This window comes from Montipora capricornis, chromosome 11 (assembly GCF_036669925.1).
Source record: "Montipora capricornis isolate CH-2021 chromosome 11, ASM3666992v2, whole genome shotgun sequence".
NCBI classification, from domain to species: domain Eukaryota; kingdom Metazoa; phylum Cnidaria; class Anthozoa; order Scleractinia; family Acroporidae; genus Montipora; species Montipora capricornis.
In genome coordinates, this window is record NC_090893.1 from 9646247 (window position 1) to 9672188 (window position 25942).

At 37.8% G+C, this 25942-nt stretch overlaps 1 protein-coding gene across 3 annotated transcripts in view; it reads right to left on the reverse strand.

The window, feature by feature from the left end:
- LOC138022880 (uncharacterized) overlaps positions 1 to 25942 on the reverse strand; it is a 65579-nt gene that overhangs the window by 25125 nt on the left and 14512 nt on the right. For all 3 annotated transcript variants that reach the window (XR_011126665.1, XM_068869880.1, XM_068869881.1), the window contains exons 2-12: positions 23477 to 23796; positions 23015 to 23168; positions 22301 to 22540; positions 18996 to 19184; positions 18197 to 18448; positions 11679 to 11870; positions 9681 to 9991; positions 8300 to 8441; positions 7222 to 7517; positions 3072 to 3213; positions 2272 to 2619 (exon numbers count right to left, since the gene is read on the reverse strand). Coding sequence is in view for 2 of the 3 variants with exons in the window: in XM_068869880.1 (XP_068725981.1) it covers positions 2272 to 2619; positions 3072 to 3213; positions 7222 to 7517; positions 8300 to 8441; positions 9681 to 9991; positions 11679 to 11870; positions 18197 to 18448; positions 18996 to 19184; positions 22301 to 22540; positions 23015 to 23168; positions 23477 to 23796 (2586 nt within the window). In the remaining variant the exon portion in view is untranslated. The remainder of the gene's footprint in view (positions 1 to 2271; positions 2620 to 3071; positions 3214 to 7221; positions 7518 to 8299; positions 8442 to 9680; positions 9992 to 11678; positions 11871 to 18196; positions 18449 to 18995; positions 19185 to 22300; positions 22541 to 23014; positions 23169 to 23476; positions 23797 to 25942) is intronic.

A 25942-nucleotide genomic window follows, 5' to 3' on the forward strand; every position in this document is an offset into this window, starting at 1 on the left:
TACATTTGTCAAATAATTCTGTATCACGGGCGATGTACAAAGAGAGAAAACAAATTATGAGCACGTCACTTGATAGCATCAGGTAGCTTCATTTGCACGAGGGATGTTAATGCTTACCTACCAATTTTCCCACGAAAATGTTTTGACTTGGATGAAAATCACAATATTTTCCCCACAAAATTATTTAAAGGTAATTTTGTAACCTTTCTGATGTTAGTTGGTCTTGGTTTTAATTAGTTACCAAAATTAGATTATCAAATTTCAAATTCAAGTTCTTTTACCATCTCAGCAACTTTCAGTCTACAAAGAATTTTCATCTAAAATGAAATTTACTTCTACCTGTCAGGAATTTATATTTTAAATTTCTGCAAAATTTCGGCATTAATTAAACATCTCTATCTCGACATGCCAAAAATATGCATATCCCGTCTATTGGCACATGTCAAAGTATAAAGTTATTTACAGGACGAAAAAATTTCCTTGCCTAAAAACCCACTCTAATGTTGTCTTGCTTCAACTAGCTACCAAAATATGTTTGTTTACGCATCTCGGCAGCTTTCAATGTGCCAGCCTGAGAAGTTTACCTCTACCTATGAGAAATTTATATTTTCAATTTCAGCAAAACAAAACAAATGGTCAATTGATTATGATTTTTTGGCATAAGAGATCTCGACATGACAAAAATAATTATGCACATCGCGTCGGCAAGTGTCAGAGAGCAAGTTGCCTTTGATGACAACTGATGAGGTTTTTACAAAATGTTTCGAAATTAAAAAATATCAGACATCTTACTGGAATGTCAACATGAAAGCTCATTGGAGAGGTTTTATGGTCATTTTGACTCCAAAGGCTGTTTTTCTGCTCAAATCCTACCGGCTTCCACAACAGGTTTGCCAATCAAATTATCATGCAATTGTTGAAATCTTGCCACAAATTCTCTAAAATTCCTCTTTCATAAGGAAAATTAAGAAAGGATAAGGGAACAAGTAGGCGGCAAACAGAATAATAATTGTAAAATGGACATCAATTGTTAAAATTGAAGAAAGACCTCATTAGTTTAGTGATTCATGCACGCGATCTTACACTCACTCACTCACTCCCTCACTCAGACAACCCCGATGACATTGTGCGTTACGGGCTAGGCCGTAAGCATAAAAATGGTAGAGTAGAAAACACTGACCCCTAGTCCATGGACTACCCCGATGGACTGCCCCAAAAATAATATTTCAAGTAAGTACTATTGGTCGTAAGCAGCGTCACAACAATTATTAGTGCTAAGCCTAAACATCCATTTTAAACAGCATTGGTCAACAGTTTTTAAATCTAATTACCCATTTTAAAAAGGTTAGCTTTCAATAAATTATTGTTGCACCGGTTTCACTTCACTTACATGAAGTAATCAGCCATCAGAACAAGTATTGAAAGCTAACCTTATTAAAATGGGTGCTTAGACTTAAATACTGTTGACCAACACTGTTTAAAATGGATGTTCAGGCTTAGCACTAATTGTGAGGCTGCTTATATGCCCAAAAGCACTCACTTGAAATAGCATTTTTGGGGTAGTCTGTCAGGAAGTCCATGGACTAGGGGTCAGTGTTTTCTACTCTCCCATCAAAATGGTGGCCAGAGGAGAAACGAAAAGCTCCTCAAAGTAAATTAAGTTCTTTGTTCACCCTGAAAAAGAGACACAAGAGTGTTGGTAATTTGGAAGAAGAATTCCAGTTGTGGAAAACGACACAAGGTCTGTCAACATCGATCCAACCTAGCTGAAGGACTTCACTCGGCTTCAAAAGACTAATGAAGACAATTATAGTGACAGGAGGTTAACAGTTGCTTGCTAGACAGCATGAGACTTTCATTTCACTCTTGCGATTTTTGAAAGTGTTTATTTTATATTATGCTAGATTAGAATTATGTCAGAATGCCCCCTGGCCTTCCCAATTCCTGGGCAGAACAATGTATTGGATGCATGGATATCCTTAATTATTTCAATAAATTTGCCATTGAAATAACCTAACAAGATTACATAGCCACTGATGCTAAATCATATTAAGCAGTAAATAAAAGAATAATAATTTACTTTAGCAGCCATTTAGGTTCTTTTTCTGTGTTTTTCTCAACGGAAAATAAAAAACAAAAACAAAAAAAGAGAAAAATGGTCCAAGAAATTATTTCATGAAAATGCAACATTACAAAAGATATGTTAAAGCTAAAGCCCCTTCCTGGGGTGACAATTGGGCATCCTTGGTACAAAACAATAATTTTACTTACGTAAAGTGACAGTAACAGTTGAATTTCCCTGACTTTTAATGTAGGGTGAATCAGCAGCCGTTTCAAGTGATGCAGAACACTGGTAGATTGCATGGCACTGAACCTGACGCCTTGATAAACTCAATCTTGCACAATGATAATTATTGTTGATATCGCTAGCATTGCTGTATTTTATTGTCAGAGATGAACTTGAATCATCCAACTTGACTCCATCTTTTCTCCACTTATATGATATTGCACGAGGCTGTTTTTTGCTAGATTTGGTGACACAATTCAGTGTGATAGTTGCGCTATGTGCAGCTAACAAAGTCGCATCATCAACATGCACAAAAAGGAATGCAACTTGAACTGAAAAACAACAACAATATACATGGCTTTACTTCTTGTTGTTTTGCTTGCTGTATCTAAAACACGAGGCCAAAACTGCTAGTTCCAAAACATTTTGACCAATAACAGATCAAACACAGTCATCCTACTCTGCGACAACAAAAACGATGAGCATTAACTGTCTGTTGAAATTGCAAAGATATTGATTTACCTTAGTAACCACTGCTTAAAGTAAATGACTTACTGACTGGACCACTGAATAATTGACCAACCCTCTAATAAACCAATAGACTGCATAAGTACCAATTGGACAACCAACTGCCAAGCCCATTTACAAGTGGACTTGATGATTGGTACAGAATACCTTAAAAGTTTACACTGGACGTGGCTTTACAATAACTTATTAAAAGAAGTGCTAAGTTCAATAATAATTATCTTATTCTTTTAAACAGGACTGAATGAGCAGCACTTACAATCCTTGCAACCAAACAAGTCCACTCTCATACAAAGTTCATTGTGGTAGGACTTTGGAAGAATTCTGACGAACTGAGCCGCGAATGGTAAAGAAAACCACTGAACAACGACTGAAAGTTTGTCAATGTTTCCAATTAAATGCTGCAAAATAAAACAAAACCAAATAGGACACATATGAATAGGTATCCTTGTGGCCCAACATGACCTTCTTATGTTTTATTGAAACAATAAATTGCCTGTATTTTTTTTGTCATCTGCAAGTGAAATTTTGTTTACTTGGAAACTTGTGTCTTTAGACAGGTTTTCAGTTGAGTTTTAGTAATTACCAGTTTGTCATTGTACGACTTTTTCGATGAAAGAAAAGCAAACCCCTGCATGCACTCGTTTTCCCAGGCACTGAGCAAGCTGTATTTTACTTCAATCCACCAAGTGCATAAATGTTGCAATTGGTGCCCCGTTATGAGCTGAAAACCAATAGGGAGCTTAAGCACGCTCGTTTTTGAGACACAGATGGCAACCGGAACAGAACATTTCGCACGTTAGGACAGTGGTGTCTCCCAGATTTTTATACTAATTATCGCTAATGGAGAAAAGATACTTAACAATGTAAATGTGGTTGTGTGAAGACAAGTTAAAAAGAAAAACAGCTCACTTCCTGTTGCTGTCCGCGTCTCACAAATGCGCTTGGTTAAGCTCCCTAATGTCATTTTTACCCACACTTCCATGTTAGGTTAAGATTAGTTAGAAAATCATTGAGAAAAGAATGTAATTTTTAATCAAAGAATTATCAAAATTATTGCAGCAGCTGTTTTTGTTGAAAATGCACTAAATACCTAACCCTCAACCAAATTCAAACAACAACAAACTCTCTCAAATAATCAAACAAATAGAACATATGTCGTGAGAAAGTGGGAAAGTATTTGTGGTGGGAGAGTATTTGAAAAAGCCTTTACATTGTAATGCTGAAATAGGGTGTCCCAGATATCAACGTGCTTCAACTGACAGCCACGTCAGCCTCCACGCAGACACTGATAAACAATGGAAAGTGGAGAATTGAAGGGAGTACAGTGAAAATGCCATCAAAAATGGAAGAAAACCCTGTATAATTCTACAATCATGTTAAACACTAAAACTAGTTGTAATCTCGGATCATTGAGATTTGTCAATCACTTTGGAAGCAAAGCAGAAAGGTAGGGAAGGAAACCTCGACCACTTATTTATTTTTCTAAAAGGTTGTTACAATAATTGGTCTCTGTAGTCAATCTTAGGGTTTACAAGAAGGTTTATAAACAAAGTCAATCCTATATAACGTCAGTTCCAATAAGCATAGTTTAAAAGCCAATAGCTGTCAAGTCCAATCCAACGTTCCAAGCAGATAACCTTAGCACAGCTTGTGTTGAAGGCAAAAACTCACCAGTTGAATGGTGTTTAAAGCAATACTGTGGGAGACCTTTTCCACGGGTAAAGGGTAACAGGTAAAGGGTAAAGAGTAACAAGTAAAAGGGTGAAGGGTGTGGGATCCGTATATTAACATCCACAAGGCAAATTTCACAAGCACGTTCTGACTACACTTCATTGCGCGAAAACAGGTTGTACGAAATTTTAATAAAGAATGTGAATAGAGTGTAACTTTGATTGACATGCTTCATGTAATGGGGGAGAGAGAGATCAAGAGCACTGTTCTGTCAATCAAGAGCAAGTGGATTGTACTGTACATTATCACACTTCCTTATTGAAAGTTTGAACGAAGAACGCATACAGTCCTCAGAGAAAGAGAAGTGGCATAATTTTGCACAAAGGGTGAACAGTGTAGAGTAGAGATTTCTTCTACCTAACCCAAGTGTCCACTCTGGAAAAAAATTCTTTGGTTCCTTTGATGCACCATGATATCAAAGTGATATTTGATCAATGATCCTTTTTTGGATCATCCCAAAGAAACGCCAATTCTGAGTTGCTGTTTGCCCCTTTTTTTTAAAAGCGAGTTCCCTTGTAAAACCATTGAAATGGTAATCGTTGAGCATTTTCATCCAATTCATTTGAATGGTTTTGCTGGAAGATTTGTTTTAAAGTGGAGCAAATGGGCTTTTGCAATGCACATGGTGATTAGCCATGTTTTTGCCACTTAAGTTACATCTTGTTGGTGAGGAATACTACTTGGTTTGCTGACCACTCAGGAACCCTCGTATTGTTGACTTCTTTCTTCCATTCTTTCTTAGATTTCATTCCTTTATTTTACCAAAGAAGATATCGGATACATTATTGTGTTAAAACTCTTTTGTTTGCATGGTCACCATGGGTAGCTTGCTCTCATTAGCTTGGGATTTTAATCTCTTGACTATTAATTCTTATCCAATCTGTGCTCAATTTCATTGATCAACATTATATGGACGAAATGAAAGCAACAAGGTAATATCACTGATGGTAATTCTTAGGTCGCAGGTCAGGTTGTTGAATATTGAAGAAATTAAAATGCTGAAGTTTAATCTGACATGACAACGGTTAGGTAGAAATCTCTACCCTTCACCCTTTATACCCTTCACCTGTTCCCCAATTTACTCGTGGAAAAGGTCTCCAAGCAACACTGTTGTCCTAGCCCCCCTAAGGGGGGGAATCCAATATAAAAAGGACGGGGGGTGCTCGTTGGAATTTTAAAAAAAAAAAAAACCCTAAAAGAGGTACAAGGTTCCTGTCATGTGGGCGTGGCATGAAATTTTTTTCATCCCCTTAGAGGTATCAGTTCTAAAACAACCCATTTTGACACTTTCATACTTTTTAATAGACTAAGTGATAAAAATGATTGCTTCGAATACCTCCTACTCTGGCGTTAAGTTTACAAAAGTATTGTCATTAATTTTTATCATTTTTAACAGAAGGAGTTCATTCTAAACAAAACAGTAAATAAAACCGAATACTCTGATGGCATGGGGTCAATGTAAAGTTCTAGTGTCCATCCAGATAAGTTTTTATGACAATAAAGATGATTTCATCGAATACCTTCTACTCGTAAAGTTTTTGAGAGCGTAATTGTCATATAAATCTTTATCGCATTTAACATAATATTTTCATTACTGGAACTGGTAAGTGGTGGAGGAAATCACATTCCAGTACAATTGACCATGAAGTTAACAAGATGTGAGGCAGTGAAGCTCAAAGCCTCTGAAACTGAATGTACACTCTTATTGATGAGTTGACAATTAATTGAAAAATAGTTACTCATCAAATGTCACTATTTTTAACCCCTAAAAGCTACGATGAGCACCCCTGTCCTCTTTTAGAATACTCCCTGTAACTTACAATACTTCTGCGTTTAACTTAGCTTGATGACGCCATTACCATTCTCAAGTATTTATATCCAGAATAACAAGGTCGGATCCACTTACCAGTTTACATTTTCTCAGAGTTAAATACAACTGGACTTGAGTGTGTGGATTATAGTAGAGAGTTCAAGGATTGGGTAATTTGTCGTCGTTCTCACAAATTGTTACTGGTTTCCAGTTTCTGGATTCCCGCTTTTAGTTATGCCCTTCTGTTACGTAGTATCTCGATAGTATCAATCATAATGACTGGAGATACTTTGAACAAATCAACCTTGGCGAAATACAGCGAAAGGAGAAAATATCCGAAGCAGCACCTTGGTATGACAGGATGCCTGTGATCACTATGGCTACCAATTTACTACATGAAATCAAGGCGAATGCCAGCTAGTCCGCCAGTCTGTCGAAAGCCTTGAAATCAACTGGCATCAAAAACAACATCATAAAATAACAACGCGAGAGATCTCCAAAAATGACAAAACTAGTAGGTGTTCTCCAATGTCAAATGCACATTGATCCTCCACCTAAGGAATAACAACTGAAGAATCAACTGAAAAATTCCATGAAGGATCACCAGGAATAGTGAAAAAAATGACATGATTACTAACATGCCACTAACAGCTAGACTAAGACATTAGGGATCTTCAGATTGGAGGATGAGGACGACTACAAGTACGAATTTTCCGTACTGAGCATGCACATAAGGGTTGGAGGCTGACATTTTTCAAAGTGCACTTGCTCAGAACAGAAAACTCATACTCATTCTCCAATTTAAAGGCCGCTATTGTCTTTTTGTTGGGGCTAAGACTTTGCTTTTACATACATGAAAATTTACCTGCCCACCATTATAACTTAGCCAAGACCGTCCATCATATCCATAGCTGATACCATAGCTTTTAACCCACTTGTCCACTTCACTATCTCCCTGTGTTGCTATGCCACTAACTGTAATGACTTTCCCAAAATCAAACTGTAAGTATTGAGGTGGAGACACAACTTTGCTACACCATGACTTAATTGCATATAGACGACTGTAGCCTTGTGTGTGAGTGGCATCAAGTTCTGATGATGCTGTAACTGAAAAAGGGCGTGGGCTTACACCTCTTTCATTGCCAACTGTTGACAAGCAACCTGAAATTGAAGTTGCAAAAAAAAAAAAACATATAGCCGGGTACATTATATAAGACTTTTCCTTGAAGAGAGCTTTAGAATACTTTGCATTTAACATCTTAAAACAAGTGGCTTCTAAATCTCACGAATTAAATTGATCATAACATTTACATGTAGCATCATAGCGCTTCATACAAATAAAACAGGAACCAGTTTTTATGTCAAAAAAGAAAAGACTACTGTACATGTATAAAACTAAAATTACTAGGAAATCACGATCCCTGACAGAAACTCTAAACTGCTCATATGATCAGAAGAAATTTCAGTGTACAGTGTATGTCACTGTACATCCTGCATAGCTGCCTTGAATTAAGAAAAACAGGGAGGAATTCTCACTGTAAATGATTGCAAAAATGCCCACTCTCTGATACTGTATATGCTTTGTATTCAGTAGGCACCCAAGTTGAATAGCTGCATTTCATGATGAGCCACCCTCTCTATTAAACACCTTTTGCCTTGTGATAAATAAAAGCCCCTTCCCCGCTAAAAGGGGAGTCAATTAAATCCTTTACATAATTTCATAATTAAGGTTGTATTATGATACTTTAAAGACAACACAACAAATTAAAATGAACATCAGAGGAATCCAACGACGGTATAATTTCTTAATTTAGTGAGTCTCTTCATTGCCAATTTTTCCTTTCTACAGATCAAACAACATTAAGTAACCATAAAAAAAAGCTTTAACACATGTTGGTAAAGGGAAAACTCTCATAAAAGGTTTCATTTCTTGCTTTTCATACCTTGCCTGGATCCATAAACTTCCACTCTTAGTGCTTTTCTATTGTTGAATGCCACAGGGTAGAATCGAATGAATTTGACAGCAAGCGGATTGTACACATCACTTTTAACAATGAAGTTTCGGCCACTGTTCCCCGAAAATACCTAAGAAAGGTAAGAAATGTGAAACCTTTTCTTAGAGCACTCCATTCCTAATGAACTACAACAAACTATAAGTACTTTGTTTGTTTGAATAAATTATACATTGGTGTTTCCCACAACACCATAGATCTTAAGGAGCCAAAGTCAACCCCCTCACAGCAAGCACTATGTGACTAGCTTGTGGTAAGTACTTTCCTATAACGATGTCTTCTCACTACCACACAGCAATAATATAATTATATTGTTCTGTACTATGAAAATTGAACTGTACTGCATCAAATCAAGCAGGATTTTACAAAAGGTTGATTTGATCCAGTAATATGTTGTATCAATGTACATGTAGAGTGCAGACCCTGACAACAACAAAAAAGTTTGAATTCCTTCTTTCAGATTTTTAAAAGTGCGGTGCCTGTGAACTAGCTTGATAGCAAAGTGCACTTCCACTATAAAAACTCTTTTTCACATTTTAGACCCACAGTGTAATTACACCTTCTTTGCCCCATATAACGAGATAGTTTGTCTTGATTAAATTTGCACTCTCCAAGGGCGCCTATTAAATCTTTCACAGGCATACCAATTAACTTGAATAGTAAATAACATCCCCAAAAAACCGTATGTCCCTGAGTTGTTAGCTTCACCGTCCTGTAGTTTGTTTGTGTTTTACTATGACAACTCTGACAATTTCAAGACTATGGACCAGCTGATGTGTTTCCCATTGTCGTCAATTAGGGAGGTGCATGTACAGTGTAGTTTGGACAAGTGACTGATGAAAGTGAGTGTGGCTGCGTGTGTGAGTTGTGTTGGCACTGACGGTGTTATGATGCATGGGGCACTGGACTTTGTTGATATCAAGTTCAAGTCTGGGTCTCACCACTACCTAGAGTTGTTATAGAAATTTTATGCCTTTGGTTTAACTACCCTGTTACGGTACTTGTCTAAATAATCATCTGCGGTTTGCCTCCGGTCCACCTAGGTTACTTACATGTGTTTTTCTTGAATTAGATTAATTTTGTTTTACAAGCTCTGAAAAGACCAAAGTCAAAATGTAGATATAACTTACAGCATTTTATGAAGCTTTTGTGATGCTGTTTAAGTTTCTCTATTGTACAAAATGTAGCAGGTGTGTGAATGAGATGTACTATAATTCCAACATCAAAATTAAATCCTTGAACATTTGTTAACAAACTAAAAATAAATGTACATGCTCATAGTACATAGTACATCACAAGAGGTGAACAGTACCTTTACTACGTTATTTTCCTGATACATTTGCCAATTGACGTTATCCAAAGAGGTCTCTATCTTGTAGGTTTTTGTCCAGTCATCTGCACTGGGATTTCCCTGGGTGGCCACAGCACAAACAAAGTACACAGATCCCAGATCAATCTGCAGGTAGTCATTGTTATTATTGGTACTGCTGGGAATCCAGGCACTGGCTCCATTCAAACGCCCCTTGGAAGGGAGGAAACTGCTGCCCAGAGATGAGGAAGCTGAAAATCTTTGATTGCGTATAACTGCACTATTTGAGATTCCAACTGGGTTTGCTCTACAGGCTAAAATTAAATCAAGAGAAAAATACAGATGCTAGCTAGGAGCTAGATATCTTTATTTCCAGTTTCGCTAGAGTAACTTCACTAATTTGACATCTTAAAAGATTACCTCCCAACATGCCTTCATAAAACTCTAATCTCTACCCCAATTCCTAGTTCATAAACACCTTTTCTCAATAAATACAGCTGTAACACTATCTACTGCATCTTTTCGAGCACTAAAATTAAGTGTCAATAACAAGACAATGTTTGTGATTTTAACTGTAAATTAGCTCAACATGAAGACTTACAAGTAAGAAATGTATATTTGAAGTGCGGGTTATAGACAAAAGAGTAAAGTGATCCTTGCACTTACATGTACACTGTAACTGGACAATATAAGTAATTGTCACTTCAGCTATCAATGGTATTCAAGCTCATGACCTCTGAGATGCCGGTGCAATATGCTATGCCAACTGAGCTACGAAGCCACTCAGTTGGGAGGTCGGAAAATTTGTTGGGCTCATGTGTTGCCGTGAAAGGACTGATGAATGAAAGAAATGAATATTTAAAGTGCGGGTTATAGATGAAAGGTTGAGAATTGATCCTTGCATTTAACTGGACGATTAATTCTTAACCCTTTAACATCCAAACCGGCCAGACTTAATATTTTACTCTGTCTAATGCCAGACGATTTTACTCGTCAGTGGGGAACCCCTGGGCATCAATGGGTTAATCACACACTGAAAAACTATGTCCCCATTAATCACTCACTGAAAAACTATGTCCCCATTAACCCTTTGATGTCCAAACCGGCCCAAACCGGTCAGACTTAATATTTTACTCTGTCGAATGCCAGACGATTTTACTCGTCAATGGGGAACCCCTGGGCGTCAATGGGTTAATAAACACCTGAAAAAATACATTTCACTAGTGTAAAATATACATGTACATTTCAAATAAAATTATACATTTCGATTATGGAACAATATTTCAGACAAAATTTCATGAATGAGTAAAGATAGCAACTGTTGTTTATATCCATAAATTAGAAGATCAATCGGCTGTTTACTCCTGAGAGTCATGCCCACAGTATCAAACTACACTAGCAATTTATTGACAAAACCTTCACCCAGAAGCTACAATCAGCAACAAAATTAGTTAACACATTGTGTTTAAACATTTCTTTTCAAGTGTGAAATACCACTATAATTTGAATCATGCTCTAAATTATTGATAAGAACCCCCCCTTCCCCATTCAATGTTGCCTAATTGTACCTAAATATCCCGAGAATCACACTAAAACATTGTTTCGGGGGAAGGGGGCAAATTGGACTAACAAAGAAGGCTAAAAGATAGAAGAAATGTGGCATAGGGGGTAGAAATGGTCAATCTGTCAACAATTTTGTCGCCGATTGTAGGTGTTAAAGTTATTAAAAGGAGAAATTTTGAATGTCAGTTCCTCAAGTGTTATGGGTATCATAAAGAAACTCAAACTCACAGGATCAACAAAGAAAGGACCAAGTACTGGATGACATAGGAAGTTAAATGCTGCAGCCACTTTTACCACACACAATATTCTTGTTTTGACACACGCTTTTCCCAAATTATTTCTTAAATGAATATACTGTAAGTGGCTCAATTCACAATTTAAAAACTCTGTTCATATACGGTAGGCATAAAAAAAGAATTATTTTATAAATCCAATTACCTGTGACACCATTTGAAGTTTGCGGTGTGGAATACACTTCAACCTCACAAATTGTCAGAATTTTGTTGTCTCCTGGTACCACAACAGAGACATACTGACCAACAATTGGAGGATAACAGTAAAATGACTTAGTTTCCCCAGTAACCATAGACAGGGTCCCACCACAGCTTGTGCTTGTGCTGGTATTATTACCTGTGTGAATAACAGAGGGCAATGACATTTAGAAGTGAAAAGAACATTTAATTTATAGTAATGTTGCTTCACCTTTGCTGCAGAGACAGAATAAATTCCTCCACTAATGCTGAAAGCTTAATTTTAATTCACTGAAGCAATAGTCAATCCTTGGTCAACCAACATTAAAAAAAGATGGAATTATTTTAAAACATGACTATGCATCTCTGTGGAGAATATAGGTATTTTGTGAACTGCATCATTGATAGCAGCCCAATTTGAATCAACAACTTCAACAACAGTTTAATACTGTTAGTACCATGAATGCAATGATAATTATATAAAATTAATGAATCATATTATTTTATTTAACTGCACATAAAAAATTATGATCCTTGATTCATTCATAACAGGAAAATTTGAACCCAAGAATGACCAGCTCCCAGCATCAGTGACTTTATAGACCACTTTTCACAAGTGGCAACCACCTTTACATTCTTTTGTATTTATGTTAATTAGACCTACTGCCCTCATTTTGAAACAAATATTCTTTTGAAATGTGCTTGTCGTAGCGAGCAAAAGAATATTTTATTTGGCCGCCATTATGAACGAGGTCTATAGCTCAGTTGGTTAGAGCACTGCACCGGCATCGCAAGGTCATGGGTTCAAACCCCATTGAACTCCTGAATTTTTCGGGCTTCTCTACGCAAATTGCTAAAATTGCATTCGTAACTGCATGCGACGATCGATCATAGCTCAATTAGTACATGTACCATGTTTTTCTTACAGATCACAGGCACCCAATGAAACGGCACTCAAAATTAACTCCAGTGCTTGCCAGGTGGCCAGCTGGGCTACTTTCATAGACTTCTTAGTTGAATAAGACATAATTAAGTGTAGAAACCTCTCTACAGCCTGTATAGCTAGGTAGTATATATGATCCTTTTGCTTTGGTAGTTGTGCTATTACAACACATAATCAAAACTTTTTGCATTTTTTATGCTTGTTATGGCCAGTGAAGCTTAAAACAGCCAACAAAAATAAAAATAGTATACATAACCCTCCAGCTGTGTGGACAATAATTACAAAAAATGAATCTCACAGTTCTTTCCAAACTATAATTATGTAATCTTCAAACTTTGACTCAAAATGAGGTTAAGCACAAATGCAAGAATTAAGATGCACAGTATGATCTTGTTACACAGAAGATTAGAGCCTGCTCTATTTTTTTAGTGTCAGCAACAACAACAAAAAATTCAAAATTGTTCAGTGAAAAAGGCCAAGAACTTGGAATATTGTAGGAAACAACTCTTTTAACCACCTGTCTAATTCTCAGGTCTGTGCAGTACATTCTTTCCAAGTTATTTGTAGAAGCATTTCACACAACTTTAGAGAGTTTTGTATGGAGATGTCATTTGGTCCATCAATATAATTAATATGGTGGCCAGTAATCAACAAGAACATCTGGAATTCACTTTGCGATAGAAGCGCTTACTTTTCTCTAGTGAGATAATGTCCATTGTGTATGAACACATCTCCTAATGTACTTGAAAGGCTCAAACTGCAGAGATTCATTGCAGTGGCCAGCTACTCTTGGCCGAGCAAATAACTGATATTCATCCAGACAAACATTTAATTCGCAAAAACATCTTATAAACATAGAATCTCTGCGTATCTGAACGATTCGAAGTTATTATGCTGTCCTCCACGATGGCGGGAACAAAACCAAAATGGCCGAAAACTAAAACTCACAAAAGCACATGGCGAAAACTGCGCCCAAACAATCTCTAGTCTGCGGTAACAACTAAAGCTTCATGTATCGATCAGGAACTGAAACCTACATTCATACACTAGGGATAGACTTTTTTTTTGCAACCTAATAGATTTGTATCATGGTGTCACCTAAGGGACCACCCAAGGTGTACTTGAAAAAATATTTATTTTTAGGTCATCTTCAACCTCCTTTCTTCTCTCAAGTGGTGTACAGAAGGAGGTCCAGTTAGGGGTCCACATTTTGTACCATCATAATAATTATTTAAATCTCCCTTCAATTCCATGCCCAAACCGTCATTGAATTACGTACTGCAAGCATAATAATTATTGAACAATCTTCCTTCCCCTCAACTCGGCAGCATTTCAACCATTTAATACTAGGTAAATTCCTACCATTTAGGTAAACTAGTCAAAGGATCTAATGTACTAATTGACATAAGACAATTTACAACTAAGTCTTGTCTAAAGCCTAAGATATATAAGACAATGCTTTGAAGTTCAACTTTGTAGGTGCTATGTGTAAATAAAATCTTCTGATCTGAAAGTGCAGGTGGATGCTGATGCCACTTTAAAAGTAAAATTCTTAAAATTGTCCAATGATCTCAGTTTCCACTTGAGACTCCAAAAAAAAGTGAAATTAACAAATTGGTGGTGTTTGTTTGTCAAGTATACTGTAGTTCCAGAGCAGTGCAACCTCTGTGCACTATAAGGTTTTTCATATAGCAAGTGTTGAAGCACAGGATGAATAGTGAAGCTGGTACTTGTAACATACAGCTGTATACCCTAATGTCCGTTTCGATATAATGAGTTCAGAAACAGGATCTGGTAATTGTTTGTGGTACATGTATGCTTTGAACAAGGATACAATCATAATAAAAAATTGTCAGAAAACAGGTTAGACCATTACTCTTGTTTTAATACTTTGCTTGACTCCATGTTATTAGAAAAGTTAAAAATAAGTCTAGCTGCTCAGCATTGAAGCCATTCCAGAGACTGAAGTATTTCGCTGTTACAGCACCAGCCCCATATGACCACAGGTCAAAGAGGGCAGAATCACTTTAAAAAAGAGGTCTAGGCAAATGCTTCTGGCAAGAAATCTTGATTTCTTGAGTAGTCTTAAATTACTAGCAAACTATTTCTTGACCTTCAGTATGTGTGGGAGCTAGGTGCATGAGCTTGTTGTCAACTGTCATTCCCAGTAACTGTGATTTAGTCACCCAAGTAATCACTGAGCTTCCTAGTTAAAGAGAAGATCCACAGTGCCCACATCGCAACAAAACGATGCTTCAGACGAGCTCAAGAAGTTGTTTATTAGCCATCCATGAACTAAGAAATCACTGCATGATTACATTGAACACTGTGACACATGCAACATGTTTGCCAACCCAAATGAGAACTGCTCACATAAATCATGATGTACCTGCATGAATGCCCATGGCAGAAAGTTGGTTGTGATATACATACATATATATATCCACCTTGCAGTAAACGAGAAGGACTTTCTGTGTACAGTTGATTATTATTCTGGCTACTTTGAGATTGATCATTTGGAAAGGAAGAGTGCCAGTTGAAAGCAGTAATTACCCGATTGAAATGCCATTTCTCCAATCATGGTATACCTCACGTGTTCTAGTGAAAGTGGTCCACCCTTTGATTCGGAAAGAGTTCAGAAACTTTGCAAGGGACTATGACTTTGAAATAGTCACAAGTTCACCCAATTATCCACAAGGAAATGGCTGCGTAGAGGACAATGTGAAGAAAGTAATACCGCTAATGAAGAAATCTAAGCAAAATGGAACCATCTTTTACTTAGTACTTCTAGACTGGAGGAATACGCCAAGCAAAGAAACAGTAACTAGAAGCAGACGTCAAATCAAACTCCCTGCTCATTTTAAGGACTTAAAAATGACTTAGTTTTCATTCAAGAACATTGAACTGTTTATAAACGTTTTATTTCAACCTAAGGTCTTTGAAATAGTGCCCACTTTGTGTACAGTTCACAGGCTCATAGTTTTCTTCATGCATTGTTGCGTTTGCTTCTCAGAAGAACATTTTAAGACTTGTTTATCGCAAGATTCCTGTCTTTTGTTCCTGTTTTGAATACTTTCCTTACTTCACTAAAGGAAGGGTGTTACGATGTCATGTGATAGTTGTTAACCAATGAGACACTAGTTTTGCCATGTGCTTACTGCCCTGAGCAACCTTTTTATTGTAGTTTACCTGGAGTGAATTTCACAGATTAAAATTCGTTTCTTTTTTTTTTTTTTTTGAAGGAAGCCATACTGCAGAGAACATTGCCTCCAGTCTAAAAGAGACAGCAAGAATGGAGCTTTGTGACTCCAACTGCAGTTACTGATAATGCTGCAAATGAAAAGAAAACTTTTGAGCTGTTGCAGTGGGTGAGATTTGGTTGCTGTGGTCATAGAATTAATCTTGTTGTTAAGAAGTGTTTTGAAGTTCCTGAGGTCTCTCGTCATTGTGCTAAAGCAAGGAAGCTTCTCACTTTCTTCCATCAGTCATCAAGTACTTCTGATACTTTGAAGGTTAAGCAGAAATTGCTGCTGAGTAGTGATGCAGTTGGACACAAACTCACCAATGATGTCCCAGCTAGATGGAATAGCACCCTTGCTATGCTCAGCCGTTTGGTGGAGCAAACACCTGCTTTGTTGGCCATGGCCTATGACTCAACACTTCACAAAGCTGCAACAACTACAATTAAAAACTGTGTGTACAATTTTCAGGAGCATCACCTTGCAGAGAGGCTTATTATGATTCTAGATCCTTTTCAGAAGGTGACTACCATTGTATCTGCAGAGCAGGTTCCTAGTATGCACAAGATAATGCCCATCCTTGATGGTGTGTGAGTTAAATCTTTTTACTAAAAGTTTAGAATTCCTGTCTCCTTTTGAAAAGGAACTGGCCAATAAGCTACTGTTGGAAAAGGCTCAAAATGTTAGTTTGGGGGAATTCATTGTTAAGAAAGAGCCAGAAGAGGACAGTCAGAGTACCGTTAGACAGCAAAAGGAACCACTCTATCCTTGTTTACTGATTTAGATCAATCAGATGCCACCCCTATTGAGCAGTCTAACGACATTAATGAGCCTAGTCAGCCAAGCCCACCCAAGAAAGCACAATCAGCTGACATGGATGACTGGCTGCAAGATATCATGTGCACAGGGGAGAGTGTGACATCAAATCAGCATGTTGTGGCAAACGAAGTCAGTCAATATCTGCACTCTACTCCTATGGACCAAGACCTTTTTTACTGTTGTGGAAGAAAAACCAGCAGTTCTTTCCACATCTGAGTATTCTTGCCAGAAAATATCTTGCCATACCAGCCTCATCAGTACCCTCAGAAAGGGTGTTTAGCCTGGCAGGAAATCTTGTGAGCAAAAAAAGGGCTCGCATGAGCCTAGTAATGTTGACATGTTCATTTTCTTACGAAGAACATGAGCCTTTGGTGGTAGTACTTTGTGTTTGAAGCACTCAGTGGGCTGTTTTAGAGAGAAAATTTTAGTTGATGAAGCAATGACTTGCCAGTTCATGTTATGTTGTTTGCTAGGGATTTCATTACTCAGAGACACAGTTGAGTTTGTAAAAGAACACTGTATTGATCGAGTTTATTCATCCAATTCCAGCACTGTAACACACTTTTAGTAGTGATGTAGCTTTTGTTAAAGTTGAAATAAAAATGATTACTAATAACATTAAAAACAGTTTAAAGACTTTAAGCTATCACTTTGACTTCTACGTAGGTGAAAAATGCATGGAATGCTTATTGGTAGATTTTTCCGATTAAAATCGATGATTGATCGGTTGGGGCAATCCAATTATTTCCGATGATCGATTGTGAAATCTCAACCGATTCCCACCACTACTGCGAGGTTAACAAGCTGATATTGTTTAATAATGTTATTTCCTTATTCACTTTAAAATTGTTTGATTTTAAATTCCATGAAACCCTGACCAGCAATATATATGAGGAGGCAAAATATAAAAGTAAAACATTGTCATGTGTACTGTAATTAATCACACCCTCGTGTACAATAATCTTAATTTCAGCAAAACTGGCTCAATGCCATTACTACGACTACGACGACTACGACGACTACGACGACTACTAGTATCATCAATCTGTATAGATGAGGGTATTAGCCAACACCAACTCAGGAATCACGGATGGCTGCTCTCCACTGGTCCCTGTTGTTCATAAGGGCGCGAATCTCGCCTGTGTTACTGGGTCCAGTATCTCTTCTAAGGGTGTCTATAGATGTAAGTGGTTGCTGGTCTTCCCCTGCTTTGGTTCCCAGAGGATGAGATTTGATGCAACCAGCTCAGGGTGGCGGACACAGTGACCAGTGAGGCCCATTCTTCTGGTGCTGATAGAAGTCCTCTGATAGTCCTCTGATAGGACCACTATCCCTGCCTTATCATTTCTTTTTGGCACTTAATATGAACATCAGTGGAGAAGCTGACAACATAAAAAATGACAGCAAAAAAACAAGAAAAAATAAAAACTTGGGGGCTTCTTGCCTTGTTTATGAACAATCTTGTTGATTGAATGTTTGCCTTACCTATCTTAATTTGAAATGAATCCATAAATGCTACACAATCCAATTGAGGGCGACAGTATCTGTTAACAATAACAACTTCAGCAACAGGAACAGATGCTCCCAAGTCCACTCTCCACCAAGCATCCTTTGCAAAATCAGTGTGCGTACAGGTCCAACTGGGATAATTTGTTCTCGTGTCTCCATCCACAGCTCTTGATGCTACTCCGCCAAAAGCTGTGGAAACCTGCTCAGCTGGTTGATTGAGGGCCAAATCTAAAAGAAAATGCCCAAAACATGAGACAAAAGAGAAAAACTCCAAACTACTGGCGGTCTTAAAATGAATGCCATTATAAGCAACGCATAGCTTTGAATTAAGTTCCTACATGTACTTATGGTCCATTACATTCTGTAGTTTGCATGGGATTGTGTGAAAATGCATGTAAATGATGTGGAAAAATGATAAGTAGAATCTGGGACAAACATGCTGTCATCCAGTCTCATTTTATTATTAAAAACCCACCTTACACAAACATCTGGACTACCCATGTAAAGCATGTGTTGCAGCCATTTCATCAAAGCTTACAATAAACAGTACATGCAGTTGCATAGACTATTTTAAAATAAACACAGTCTGTAAATTTGCAACAGACTGGGTATTTATTTCCATAATAATGTCGTAAACCGAAAAAAACTACATGTATAAGAGCTTCATAAAAAACAACAAATCGATCGAACGAATTCAAAAACAATCATAATACTGGTAAATGCAAACAAAATTTAATATTAATTTTAATGGAACAATTTTAAAAGAAAACCTTACTGTGTGTGTAAGTAGAATAAACTTCAACCTCACAAACTACCACATCTTTAGGATGGCCAGCAATTCGGATGGACACATATCTGCCAGATGCTATCGGTTTGCAGAAAAAATATTTTTCTTGTTCCTCTGGAATATGAGTGACACTAGCACAAAGGTGATTGGTTGCTCCTCCAATAGCAGTTGAATCTCCTTGTAATGAAAAAGTTAAGAATTATCAAATAGCCCCTATGCGTGATGACGTCTGACTAGCTGATTTCACCACCAAGCCTCGAATTCGAAAATCAAACTTCGAAATTTTAGCATGAGCTGAATCCCAAAGGAACAAACTTGTAAAGAAAACCCATGTTCAAACAGTATTGTATGTCCAGATGATGTGAATAATTTTGTGCAAACGAGGCTTGGTGGTGAATTTTTTAGCACATGACGTCATCATGCATAAGGCCTATTAGCATAACACTCAGACACTTCTGCTCCAGTCACTAGTCACCATCTATAAAAAACCAGCTAAATTCAATAAAGGCTAGCTATGCCAGCAGTGAGTGAATACGGGTCATACACTGTTTACAAACGTTTTTGTTTCTCAACTCGATTCCCTTTTATTTTCTTCAATCTTTCAGGGTTTAGTATTTAACTAGTAACCAAATGTCTTCTCAGGGGAGCTACATGTATTTACCCAAGACATCTACCATGGCACTATAATGATTTATGATTATCATACCAAAACAATATCATGTACTATTAGGACTACATATTATGCAAAGACAACTTGAATCTCCAGAAAGACAAAACGCAGCTCACTTGACAATAATGGAATAAAATGCTGTCTTTAACTGCACTACCACACGTACGCAATGCGTGCCTATTTTTCTTTATTTGGGTGCAATTACTGTACAGTAATTATTAATATTTGAAGTGTAAATATTGCATGCTGTTGATTGCAAAAATGGTGCAGTAAAATCATGTACCAATGACCCACTCTTATCTAAGTTCCATTTAATTGCTGTGGAAATGGACACCTTATTACAAGAACCTAATATGACTGAACATGGTGATGATAATTTATTTTAAGTGTTGCCCTAGAAAAAGGTCTATTTCTGTTTGTTCATGATGATTATTTTGAAGAGTGATGCAATGCCTACCCGTACGAAACGAACAACCTTAACGCAGCGCTGCTTTAGCGACTGACCAGCGTTGCCCTTATATCTGCAGAAAGGTTGCATGATGGCTGCATCGATAGCACTGCGGAAGTTTCGAAAAATGACTATGCGTAAGACATCTCAAAGACATCTCAAAGTCACTTTTAAAAGCGCTGCAGCGGGGCCGTGAACATGCTGCACTTGAAACAAACAACTTTTTAGCAGTGCTGCTTTTGCGACTCACCAACGCTGCTCGAGGAGACTGTTTCCTAAGCATTGCAGGACGTCTGAATGGTGGCTGCATTGGTGATGCATTAGCGACCCTTTCGTTGCAGACGTTTTGCAAGAGAGCTGCTTTAATACATGTAGCTTCGCGTTGCTTTAACGCTGCAGGGAGGATGTCGCGTGATGCGAGAGGTTTTTCCATCTTAATTGGACTAAAAAAAGGTACCTTGAGAAGCCTTCTAATTTAATGGCCACCAACAACAAGCCGATCAATCGAAAAATGGGTACAAGCAAAAGTATCAAGAATATCAATTAAATTTATTTTGCATAGTGGAGGAGTTACAGGCAAGCTATATATATAATGAGCTGTATAATGTACAAAAATATTCTACCCAGAGAGCTTCTTCACTTCAGCATTGTTACATTAACTGATCATGATGCGAGCAGGATTCTTTAAAACCGTCACGAAAGATGATATTGTTCACACAGCTATCTGATTTAATATATTGCAGTTCTCTCATCATTTCGTGTGTCTCTATACATGTACACTGTAGGTAGCCCAAGCTTGATATATGAGTATCCGTACTGTACAGTACTATATCGCGCGAGAGTAGAAATATAAGGATTTGTATGGGTAAAACGATTTTCCTCAAAGTTCTGAAAATTATTGACGAATTAAAATTAAAAACATGTTACCTTGCTTCAGTCTTATATTTATTTGATTCTGGTACGGTATTTGAGTCGATTTAGAGCGATTTAGACGGTTTTTGGTTCCTCTTCTTTCCCAAGGTTTGGCACCGAGACAAAGCTGCCAAACAAAATCATCGAAGGAAAAAGGCCATAAATTCGTCCCCAAGGCTTTGATTGCCTCGAAATCCCATGCAAATCACGGACAATACCTCCGCTACCCATTTGTCTTCTTTATTCGAGCCCCTTGTACACTGAGAAGGATTTAAGGGCCACCAAAATCTGCAAACATTTGCTTCCAGAGCCATTGAGTGATGCATTGTTCAGAACTCTCTTTATACAAACCATTGAAGATCGCTTAGCAACCTGCGATTGGTCAATGGGCAAAATGGTGATCAATAGTGAGTCAATTCGTGAGTCTTATCGCGGGTCGCTGAAGGGGGTGGCTAAAACTATCGCTCCATTTGGACCGAAAATGCAAAATAATTGTGGTGTACTTTGCTGGCCTCTATTTCCCTTGACATTAAAATCTTTTTGGATCGATCATGTTGGGCTTATATATAAGCACCGGCCATATAGTACAAGATTTAAAATCACAATTTTCCACAGAATACAACATCTTAATGAGAATGTATTTCTGACTTCAGTTGAATTTTTATAAACCTTAAAGACTGGATATACCTTGCGTACTGACAGCCATTGATTATAGACATCTTTCAGTTACATGTATAGCCCTGACATTAAGGCAATTTAAGATGCACTGACAAAGCTGCTTATTAAGCATTGCTTTCACCTTGTTAAACACTGCAAACTTTTACATACAATTATCTTTTAGCTGAAGCATTTGAGCAATGATGTACAGCGCTGCGTGCATGAGCATTGCTTTGACGCTCTTAAACATTCCAAACTTTTCCTAAAAATGGTTTTTAGTCGAAGCTGTTAAGCAACGATATACAGCACTGCTTTACCATTGCTTTTTCGTTGTTAAGTATTGCAACCTTTCTGCAGCGCTCGATATTCTGCTTCTGAAGCTTGGTCAACTCATGAACATCGCATAAAGGACGCATAAGCACTGTGCAACCTAAAATATGAAGTTGCGCAGTGCTGGAAGAGCATTCTGCTGTTCGTACAGGTATTGAGGAAATGGTCAACTTGAATTCCAGCAAAGAGGATCTCCTCACATTCATGCATTAAAATCTGCAGAGTAAATGTTGCTGTTGATTGTAAAATGTCACAGTAAAATAATGTACCACTGACCCACTCTTATCTCAGCTCCGTCTAATCGATCAGCACAGCAATCTCTGTTGAGTATACGCACTTTAGCTACATGCTCCACTCGCCCCAGGTCCACTCTCCAAAATGGGTTGGTATTTCCTGCGTCTCCAGTGTGGGCACAGAACCTAACATTAGTTGCCTTTCCACCATCCACAGCATAGCTGGAGAACAATGTACTGAATGTGCTACTTTGATCACTGGGCTTGAAAAGAGCAACATTTCCTTGAACAAATAAAGAGAAACATGTTCATCTACAACAGTAATTTATTAAAGAAACAAAGGATACTGTCAGCATCTACACAAATTCAAGCTCTAAAGAAATTAAATAGAACTGAAGTATACAATGTAGAATAAACAAGACACAGTACGTCTAGTGGCCATGGCAGAATGTGAAGAAGCCTTAGTAATAAAAAGGTGTCAAAAACACAGACCATTAAAAAAATGCTAGGCTTCCATGACCAAGCTTCAAACAATCCTTCTTTTATGTTCACTGTTACTCTGACACACTGATACAGTTGTCCAGTCAAATCTTAACGATCTTACAAACATTAATGTTCCTTGATTGGTCCACAACTATCAAAAAATGTTAACTCCGCATAGAAAAGAACCTTGATACAACATACACTCCTCAAGACTACATTGTAAAGTCATTTCTCAGCACCTCGGCAGTTTGTCAAACCTACAGTTGTACTGTACCTTTAATATCACGCCTTGGTGCTCCAAAGATCTCTGTTCTTAAACAAGCTTGCCCGTGTTTACTTCCAGCAACAAAACGCACATATCTACCAACCATTCCATGGTACAAAACGTGTTTTACAATGGTATTCCGGTTGAAGTTTCCACTGAAACTCTATAATCAGCAGTTATCGTTATAACCAATCACTTTAGATTTTAATCATATAAATTAACCCTTATTTGGAGCATTTCACAATAATTATTACTATGACAAAAAAAAACTGCAATGATCAATTCACAGGAAATGAAGCAAAGTATTCTCAATGTTGGCAAAATAATAATGATCACAGTGATGCGGGCAGATCTCAATCATTAATTACCTTGCTGTCAACTCAAAGAAATCTGAGAACAACCCTAAGGTTAAACTGCATGGTTCACCAATCCTATTCAAGCATGGATACAGTGTGTGTCAAATTAAGCTACCTTAAATCCAACTTGCCCTCGTGCTGTATAATTTGTCCAAGTTGTTCCATCCGTGGATGACTGTAGATTGTATGTCTTTACCCACTGATCTGCTTTGGAATTCCCCTGAGTTGACACAGCACAGATGATATGAAGTGACTGTAGATCAATCTCTAGATACGGAAAACTGTTGCTCGTTGATGCACACCATGATAATCCTGCTGTGTAGTTTAATCTCCCATTTTTGGCTGGTGTGTTGGAACTGAGATCAGATGAAGATGTTATCTGTCCATCAAGAATAAATCCTTTCTCTAACCCAAGAGCATCTTTTTCACAGGATGCTAAAGAGAGGAAAGATATGATGAGATGCAGTATATGTCTGAACTAATTGTCTGGATGAGACATGATTTTCATACACATCATTCAAATGATCTTCATACAGTCATAAGAGAGAAAAGCATGCATACAATCTTTAATTTTTTAAATTGGCCCAGTAGAATTGCAGATTTAATTTAAAATGCATATCAACTTTTAACCAATTTTGCTAATTTCAAGACAAACCATAAAGGAAAGTTCAAGCATTTCTTTGCCATACTTCACAAAGTAAATATAAACAAAAGTTCCTAAAAAATGACTTTTGAAAAAACATGACAAATCACTTTTTCACTGCCAGAATACAATGGTCCCCTGGACTGATGACTGATCTCTCATAAGGCATCATACAATTTTTCTCTCTCAATGCTGCAGGAACAGTCACATGCTTGTAACATTATGGCCTGACAATGTGTTTTGGAACTGAAAGTTGGACCAAATTACGTTCGAACTTGAGATTCCGACGTCACTATTCCTTTTTTTTTGTGCCATTACCCGTTTGTCAGTTGTTGCTATTTGTATTTGCATCACTCCCTTATTTTATGTCTCCATTCTGTAATTACCGTTCAGGTTGCCGTTCGCAACTGAAAGGAGATAAAGACGTCTGTTTCAGTTCTCCGGATGTCAGGTGTGTTTGCTGTAAATTTAATTACATGCTAAGTGTTTCTCAGTATGTTATTAATTTCATAACTTCGTTTAAAAAAACACGTGCAATTTCCTTGAGTCTGTCACCCTTCCAACAGAGAAACAAGAAAAAAAGGACCCTGCGGAATTTGTGTAAAGTCTAGGTTGAGTATGCGCAAGCCGTTGCTTGGAGACAGTCTCAAACCCAAGCCAAGTCTCAATTGCACTCCTGGATGCCATATTGATTTTCATACTGAAGGCTCCACTTTGACCTTTGCCTTGTCAAAAATATGATGCGCATGCTGCCTAAACCGGTTTGACCGGAGTGACTAGCCCAGAAACTTGGGATGCGGCAACTTAAAAGACTAGAGACGATTTTTGCAGAGCCTCTCTTTCTCACCCTCTGGTGAGTTTTAAAGAGATTCTGCTCACAGGGTGGGAGTCCGTCTTCAGCAACTGCATGTGAACTCGGCATCATTCTCAGCAACATTCTCAACAATCCAAACCCTTTGTTTACTTGGGCATTTTGACTTTGCATCTTCCAATGCTTTCCAGCTTTGCGAATGTGTTTGAACTTTGTCAACACCAAGGAAGCGTGACTGTGATTTGACAACTGAGTCAATGCAGTCATGCCAGGAGACCCAGGGGAATAAAGAAAGTTTCGGTTGACTAACTACGATCTGTCACCCGGCTAAGAGTCAGTTTACTATCAACGGTCAAAGCCGTGGCCACTTTGGTGATAAAGCACCACCTTCGCAATCTGTTTTGTTGCAATGTTCACCGCCTGACGTGCTCGCAGGACTGCTATTGTGTTGATGGGTTGAGATGAAAGTTCAATCTTTGTCAATTGATTCTGATGTGAAATTGTGACCGTGGGAATATTTTCTCCAGGAATATTTGACTCAAATTGGTGGCACCTGAGAATTTGTATCCAGCCTTGGGATTTTATTATAATTACCGTTGACAACCACAAAATTGAGAAATGGCTCAAATCGCGTCGGATCTGGAAAATAACCACACAGGAAGGAAGCTACAAGTATCCACGATTGCAATAAGGTTAGGCTTGAGATTTTTTTCACATAATTATCTTCTCAAACTTTTTATCGGGATTCTCATACAAATCCTTATATTTTGTCGGCCATGCTCACACTGAGCTTTGGGCACATGTGATCTAACATGATCCGAAAGTGACGAGCCATCGAGCCGCATACTCTCATTCTCCTTGACTGGTGAGCCGCCGAGCCACTGTATCTGACATGACTCGTAAGAGATGAGCCATCCAGAAGCAAATATACATTCTCTTCAGTCTTGACTGGCGAGCCGCCAAGCCGCTCTTTCCAACATGTAACCGTAAGTGGCCCTGTATTTTATAGTTTAGCCGATCATTTTACGTATAATTAACGTCTGTTGACCAAAAACCACCCAAATTACCAATTTTTGGGTGTTTCGACAGGTACCGGAAATCAATGTGTTTTTGGTCACTTGGGATAA